Here is an 8,399-nt window from a genome sequence, read left to right as displayed (position 1 = left end):
AACCGTTTGTTTTAGAATGGAAGCAGCTGCGGCAGGAAAACTTTAAAAGGAAAAAAAAAACAAAAAAAGAAAAAAGAAATAATAATACTATTAATAATAATAAGAAGAAGAAGAAAAAAGAAAAAGAGAGAGAGAGAGAAATTTGTGCCGGTAAATTATTTTCCGAAAATGTTTACGTGTATTTTCGAAAAGAGGGACTGATCGTCTAAGAATTTTCTTGCCGCCTGCTTGCTAAGTTTCAGTTGACGATTAAAAAAGAAGAAAAAAAAAAATAAAGAAAGAAGAAAAGATTTAAGAGAAAGAAAAAAAAAGACAAAAAAAAACCAAAAGAAATAATACAAGAGCAAACACATTTTTTAAAATATAACAGACGATCGAAAGAAAAAATTCAACGTTTCTTGTTGTGTGTGTGACTTTCCTCATCTTCCTATCTCATAATAATTAGCGAAGACGATAATGAAAAATTAAGTAAAAGTTGTTTTTTTTTTTTTTTTCTTTTTCGTTTATATAATTAATAGATATTTATTTATCTTTTATTTTTTATTTATTTATTTATTTATCTTTTTTTTTCTTTTTTTTATTTTTTTTTTTTTTTTCGTAAATACATAATCTTTCTCTGACGGCCATAGATAATTTTTATCGTATAATATATATGTACATATAAATGTTTGTCGTAGCGATATTGAAGTTTTATTTTGCATATTACATGAAGCTTCGAATTAGTGGGGAAAAAGAAAAACAGGAAAAAAAAAGAGTAAAATCTATTTTTTTTTTTTTTTTATTTATTTATTTATCTTTTTTTTTTTTTTTTTTTTTTTTTCGTAAATACATAATTTTTCTCTGACGGCCATAGATAATTTTTATCGTATAATATGTACATATAAATGTTTGTCGTAGCGATATTGAAGTTTTATTTTGCATATTATATAGAGCTTCGAATTAGTGGGGGCGGGGTGGGGGCAAGAAAAAGAAACAGGAAAGAAAAGAGTAAAATACGTAGTGTTTTATAATGTTCCATAATTCAAATAGAGCAATTTATGTTGCTAAAAATCCACCGTCCACGGGTAAGATTATTCCGTTTATCATTGAACTGCGTTCACTTAATAAATATACTACCGCATCTGTGACTTCGTCGATCTCTAAAAAAAAAAAAAAAAAAAAATTAAAGAAAAGAAAATAAATATTCACACAAGTATGACACTTGTGAAGGAAGTAGAATTTATTATTCAATGAAATGAAATCGTATTGAAAAACAAACCTGCGAATCGACCCAATGGAATTTTGCTGATCATATTTGAAGCTTTGTCTTTGTCGCTCCATCCTAATTTTCCCATTTCCGTGAGGACGACCGTAGGATTTACAGCGTTTACGCGAATTTGATGTGGGCCAAGTTCGAGAGCCATCATTCTAACGAAAAAAATTAAAAAGTAAATGAAAATAAAAGGAAATAAAAGGAAAATGAAAATAAAAAAACAAAAAAAAAAGAAAAGAAGTCGATGAAACGAATTATCCTATTTCATCTGATCTAGATTTTGAAATGATTCTTCGATGAAAATGTTGAAAAAAAAAATAATGTATGTAATAATATCATTTAGGGTTAAAAGTTTATATACCATTGGCGGATTTATCATTTCAATGGACTCGAGGCGATATATATATATATATTTTTTTTTCTTGCTTCGATTATTCATATAATAGTGAAACGAAAAATACATTGTCCAAATTCGATTATATACGATCGTGTAAATATATTAATAAATATTATATACCGGTCATCAGAGAGGTATTAAAAATTAAATTTAATATACAGAGATAATATATAAATTTATATTATCTCTCTCTGTGTCATGACCCAAGGCTACTGCCTCTAATGTCTATTCGTAAATCCGCCATTAAGAATCTATCTAATCTTGAGCTTTATCATAAAAGAAAAAAAAGAATTATATTGAAAATATTTATGCATAGATATATTATTTATGTCGATTATACGTCGTATGTATGTAATGCACACGACGAGAAATTAGAGAAAAATTTAATAATATAAATAAATACATACATAAATACATGCATACATACATACATATATACATGCATACACATACATATACATATATATATATATATATATATATATATATATATATATATATAAAAGAAAAACAAATAAATTGCTCTCACTTTGTCAACATATCGACGGCTCCTTTGGAAGAACAATAAATAGTATGATCCTTCAAGGCAGCTTGACTAGCTTGAGAAGACATGTTGACAATACTGCCAGCAACATTTCTTTCAATCATGTTTTTAGCGACCACTTGAGATACGTTCATAATCGCTTTAACATTAACATCAAATACTAAATCAAAATCCTCCGGTGTTGCATCCAAGAAAGGAGAGAGATGACCTATACCAGCATTGTTCACCAATAGATCAATCGGTAAAACATTTTCAATAGCTTGTCTCGTTGCTTTCCAATTTCTAAGATCAACGCATACTGGTATGATCTCTGGATCCTCGGCAATTAATTTATTCAAATGTTCGCTCGTTTTACTAAGAGCTATTACTTTCCCTTTATATTTGGATAGACGAAGTGCTAGATCTTTACCAATTCCTATGAAAAAAATTTATTAACTAATTAAATTATTTTTTTTTTTTTTTTCTTAATATGTTTCATTCATTATTAATCTGTTTTATTTTACATTTAAATACATTAAAGGTTAAAGTAAACATAAAAATGTTTCACGTAGGTAATACAAATGATGACCATTCGAAAAATCGTAAGTATCATTTAGACAATGATATATATATATATATATATATATGTATATATATACCATAATATTTAAAAAATGTAATTATGATAGTGGTCAAGGCATTTAAAAAATATATTTATATTTATTCGTACATATGTTTTCTGTCTTATATCAATATAATTAATTATGAAAAATGGAAAAAGAAACAATGATAGGATAAAATGAAAATAAATTTTATTTATACCACTTTCATAATCACTTGCACATGGTACTTTAATTATTGTTTGTCTATAAATCGATTAAGAATCGATTTGTTTGATCCATAGGTATTAGAAGAGTTAAGAGAAGAAAAACAAAGGCGTCTAATGCGACATCTTCGAGTGTGAACAAAAATGAGAATTGAAAGAAAAAAAAGAGAACTATACCTTGTCCAGCACCCGTGACGAGAATACGCTTGCCTTGGAAATTAATATCCATTGTGATCGTTTTAACGGAGCTAATATGGCGTACTGTTTAATCAAGAAATATATGATAGTGAATTCGCTCGATGTATGTACGTATCAGTTTTATGACTGACTTAATTAAAAGAACGAGATCTTTCGTTCTGAAGTTGCTTTATAGTTGCATATATATATATATATATATATATATATATATATATATATATATATATATATATACACATGTACAGATATATAGTATATATATGCATACAGATCATGCGCATTGGCATTAACTGACTATAGCAAGTTCAATTTCGATTAATCGATCAATAAATCGAGTAGCTTATTAACAATATTGCAAACTTAGTGTAGAAAAATATTAAAATTAAGTATATATATATATATAATCCTCTTATTAGATTCATTTTTGGACATCATTTTTATAATGTCGAATATTTAATAAAAGAAGAACAGAACATTATTTAAACATATTTATATAGATTGTATGATAAATCGTCGAGATGACCAACGCTATCTGGCGGTAGAACTTTGTATTATTATCTTTAATGATTTACACTCGGTCGATATAGCATACGCGTGAAATGTTTCTACTTGGTCGATAAGGCAGATACTAGAGGACGAATTATAGCTTTCAATAATATAATTATAAGTACTTGAAGGATATGAAATAAATAATTACAATAGTTCATGTGCACATCGCTTAATTTATTCGTGCATTAAATATGGCAATTATATATTAGGTCATTACACATAAGTTAGTATATCGCATCACGTATGTCAGTATATTAGAATTTTTCTTGTTAAATAAATAACAATGTTTTTTTTCCTTTGCGTCCGTAGTTGATAATTCATTAATCAATGATTTGTTATAAAATAATATTAGTCAATATCGGTGATAATTACGTAAGTTATTCCTTTTTAATTATGTCGATTTGAATGTTATCAGAGAAAGTAAAAAAAAAAAAAAAAAGAAAAATACGATAGAAATGATGCAGCAATAATTTAATAAATCACAATAAATTTTTGTTTAAGGTGAGAAAGTTTGCTTATACACTTTTAAACAATTAATTTTGAATTTAAATATGATCTATTAATATTAAATATAATACCATTAAAAAATTGATGTTCATTATTAAATATTATTATTATTATTATTATTATTATTATCATTATTATGTTATCATATTAATCTATTAATAATTTTAATCAATAAACTTATACGTGTGTGTTTTTTTTATTATTTAAAGAAAATATGCCGAAGCCTATAAAATACTCATTTTCTATATATATATATTAAATATAATTAATGGAGAGAAAGAGAAACAAACGGACGGACAAAAACAGAAAGAGAAAGAGAGAGAAAAAAAGAAATTATGTGATTTTCTATGAGACGTCCTTGGACTTATGATTTAAATTGTCTATCCTGAGTGCTATATGATCATACGATTTCACGGATGGTTGAATTAAAATTTCCTCTAAAGGACGAAGCTTCGTTTGAAGAATTTCCGTAGCTTGTTCACTGATTTCATTCCAGGCGAATTCAATGTCCTGTTCTTGACATAATCGACTGGATACACAAAACCGTATGATATATTTTTCACCTAACGTTGCAATAATAACGTAAATACGTTTCCGCTCGGTTAAACGAGTAAGAAGTTCTTTTGTCCAATTGTTGTCTCCCTGAAATAAAGAAAAAAAGAAAATAATCAAATGAAACGTTAAATGTTTAATATCCAAATACGCGAAAAATTTTTAATTACAAGATTTAGAAAATTACAGGATTAATTTTTTTTTTTTTTTAATAGAAAAATAATAACCAAACGAATGTGTGTTTTTCTTTTGTTATATTATATTATTTGTTGAGATAACTAAATAAATTTTGATCGAGAGAAAATTAGAAGAGATGTAAAGAAAAAGAAAAGAAGACAAAATTGAATTGAAAACATTGGCCTGAATATCTATCCTGAAATACTACAACAAAATACAAAATTGTATCAAAAAATATCATAAAAAGTAATTGTAATACTATATATATATATATATATATATATATATATATATATATATATATTATTATATATATATATATTATTATATATATATATATAAATTACTTATAATTATAATTACATATAAATTACTTATAAACACTTATGTATATAATATTATCCATTGTTATTATTAAATATCTAAAAAAAACTCTTGTGAATTATTTATAAAATCTTGCTAATTAGATGAAAAAAAAAAGAAAAAAAAAAAAAAATAAGAAACGTGTTAAATATTTCATACCTTCAATCTGAAACAAATTAATGCCATAGAACTTGTAACAAGTTCAAATCTTTCATCGGATTCAATGTATTTAGCGAATTTCTGTGCCAACGATATAGTATGCCTTATGTGTCGTTGCATTCCTTCTATACCGTGAAGACGTAAAACAAACCAAAGCTTTAGAGAACGAAAACGACGTCCTAATGATATTTGCCAATTCTATGAAAGAGAAATATTTGAATTAGATCGTTAAAAATTTATAAAAAAAAGTTAAGATAATATCTCAAAAAGAAACGTACTCTATAATCAGGAGCGAGACCCTCTTTATCGTATGCCAAATAAATTCTATCGACGCTAAGCGACTCAATAAGATATTTGGAATTCTTTACCCTTTAAAACATGTTAATTTATTATTTACAGTTTGTTCTTTTTCTTTTCTTTTTTTTGTTTTCAATTATGTTTTCGTTAATATTTTCGTTTATTTTTTGCAATAGTAAAAATCAAGACGCGAGATATAATTTTCTCGTTAATTCCAATATACATACCACATTGCTGAACAATCAAAGTTAATGAGCATCCATTTGTGACAATTGACGTTAAAAGAATCAGCGTATTGAACACCGGCCATTAAGTGTCGATATTCGGGACAAATAAAAGCTGCACCTAAATAAATGCAATAACTTAATTCGTTAAGCATCGTGAAACATATATGTCAATTAATTAATAAATCAAATGACAAGTGCACTTAAACAATGAAAATAATTATAAATGATATACTAACCGGCATACGCGGCATCGACGTGAAGCCATATATCATATTGATTACAAATTGGTCCTATTTCTTCTAAATTATCAAAAGCGCAAGTACCGGTAGTACCTAATGTCGCGCAAACGTAACAGGGTATAAGACCGTCCTCTAAATCTTTTTTAATTGCTCGTAATAATGTTTCCCCACGGAGACTGCAATTTTCGTCTGTAGGTAACAGTCTCATTTGTACATTAGTTAAAAGTCCTGCTTTTTCAATGGACGAGTTCGCTTGTTCTGAATAATAAGAAAGTTCGAAGTAAAAAATATATTTCGTTTTATTTATTATAAATTTGATTATTGGAACGACGTAATTGAAACGCGTAACAATGTAAATTGTGTCAATTTTTATAACTGATATAATTGTTATAATAAAATTATATGAAAACTAGAACAATAACGTTTACCTGAACTATAAGCTACCAGTTTTCCTCTAATTATGTCTTCGTTCCAATCTGGATGAATATTTTTTATACATCGGATTTTTTTATCTTTGGCCACTATTAAACAGATCATTGTAGTTTCACTTGCGGAACCCTATGTATAATAATAGAAAACATAGTTTATATTGAAGTCATTGATAAAGATTAAACGATTGGTTTTATTTATAAATTAAAGCTGATCATTAATAATGAACAAATTGACAGAACGGCTCGTTGGTTTTTTGTTTTTTGTTTTTAAAAGTAAGTTTATTTGATACAGCCCTATATTAGGTAAACAAGTATAATCTTACTTAGAAGATTTTTTACATTATTTTAATAAAAATATAACTATTAGTTATAGTTAGATAAATTTCTATAGCAATCAATATATAGAATTTTATAATTATTATTGTAACTCTGGCTCGTTGGTCTAGGGGTATGATTCTCGCTTAGGGTGCGAGAGGTCCCGGGTTCAAATCCCGGACGAGCCCGAGATTTTTTTTGTTCTTTTTTTTTTTCTTTTAATCTTTTTATCCGATCTCTCTTAAATCAATATTTTCAATTATATTTATTTTTTCTTTTTCTATTATTTTTATACGAGTAAATAATATCGTTTAATTAATTAATTCAACATTTTTCGAGTAAATCGAAGTTACAATATGAAGTTACGTTACACTTGTACTTATTTTCTTTATTTATATAAGTACTTCTTTGTTACTGTCGATAACGTTCTTTTTATTATTATTATTATTATTATTATTATTATTCGTATTTAGAAGAAAGAAAACACGACGATCATCGTATGAGGAATTACCTTGATTTTTTTTCTTTAAACGGAGAAAGTCAACGAAATGTCTTTTTACTATATGTATATATGTTGACCTACTAATGGAATTTTAAGATTAAATCGATTAATCATTTTGGCTAATTAATATTAATGTGACTAATATTTATTTTGATTATCTTTTGTGACATAACGACATTTCTTATAACGGTACCCATTTGAAATTACATTAGCCCGACGAAAAGTATCATGGCATATTTTTTTTTTTTTTTACCTGTATAACACCTCCTCCAGATCCATTGCCGCAATTTAAGAATTCGGATGGTAGATTTAACATTTTGCCAACCCAATTCAATGTTATAACTTCTAATTCGGTAAAGGCGGGCGAACATATCCAAGAAAATCCGACACCACCAATTCCGGCGCATAAGAGCTCACCAATGATGGACGCATACGATTGGGAAGAAGGATAATAAGCGTAGAAATTAGGTGAATTCCAGTGGGTTATCTTAAAGAAAAGAAAAAAAAGAAAAAAAAAATGAGATCATTTTTTATCACTTTCTTTCGTGTGAAAGCGAAAAGCAAAGAAGAGAGAGCGCGATTAATCAACACGAATACGTTGTTGTTTTTTCGTATGTTTGAAAATTATATCTCTTAATTTTTAATTAATAGGTTGACCGTCATATGAAAACATTGGTGAGCGAAGTCCTTTAAATGTTTGTAATTGTAAAAGTAAAATGAAAAATATTCATGGTATTAATGAATTTTGAACATTTATCATTAATTATAGAATACTTCGAAATAAATGATAATGAAAATGATTATTTAGTTAAAACGTTCTCTTATGTAATTATATTTGTCATTATTTTGCCATTATATATCTAAAGTAATAAAAATTCTTTCCGT

General features: G+C 26.6%; 2 protein-coding genes and 1 non-coding gene across 4 annotated transcripts in view; 1 reads left to right on the top strand and 2 right to left on the bottom strand.

Annotated features, from left to right (window-relative positions):
- Positions 1-988: 988 nt before the first annotated feature.
- On the bottom strand, positions 989-3,374 carry LOC118441781 (L-xylulose reductase). Its single transcript, XM_035866675.2, has 4 exons — positions 3,176-3,374; positions 2,179-2,608; positions 1,259-1,407; positions 989-1,139 (listed from the first exon to the last, which is right to left on the bottom strand). The coding sequence occupies exons 1-4, from the start codon at positions 3,225-3,227 to the stop codon at positions 1,036-1,038; spliced, it is 735 nt and encodes a 244-aa protein (XP_035722568.1). The 5' UTR covers positions 3,228-3,374; the 3' UTR covers positions 989-1,035.
- A 1,046-nt stretch (positions 3,375-4,420) lies between these two features.
- Positions 4,421-8,399, bottom strand: part of LOC118441776 (aromatic-L-amino-acid decarboxylase) — a 10,427-nt gene continuing 6,448 nt past the window's right edge. For both annotated transcript variants that reach the window (XM_035866658.2, XM_035866659.2), the window contains exons 4-10: positions 7,768-8,001; positions 6,695-6,824; positions 6,264-6,524; positions 6,028-6,145; positions 5,782-5,872; positions 5,504-5,701; positions 4,421-4,894 (exon numbers count right to left, since the gene is read on the bottom strand). In XM_035866658.2, coding sequence (XP_035722551.1) covers positions 4,598-4,894; positions 5,504-5,701; positions 5,782-5,872; positions 6,028-6,145; positions 6,264-6,524; positions 6,695-6,824; positions 7,768-8,001 — 1,329 coding nt within the window. In that variant the 3' untranslated portion in view covers positions 4,421-4,597. The remainder of the gene's footprint in view (positions 4,895-5,503; positions 5,702-5,781; positions 5,873-6,027; positions 6,146-6,263; positions 6,525-6,694; positions 6,825-7,767; positions 8,002-8,399) is intronic.
- TRNAP-AGG (transfer RNA proline (anticodon AGG)) lies at positions 7,129-7,200 on the top strand. The gene has a single exon. It is a non-coding gene; the product is annotated as a tRNA-Pro (tRNA).

The sequence above is a fragment of the Vespa mandarinia genome, chromosome 5 (assembly GCF_050613455.1).
Source record: "Vespa mandarinia isolate Hongniang chromosome 5, ASM5061345v1, whole genome shotgun sequence".
Classification (NCBI taxonomy): Eukaryota; Metazoa; Arthropoda; class Insecta; order Hymenoptera; family Vespidae; genus Vespa; species Vespa mandarinia.
The sequence above is the reverse complement of the archived record's forward strand: the minus strand, read 5'-3'. Positions and strand labels throughout refer to the sequence as shown.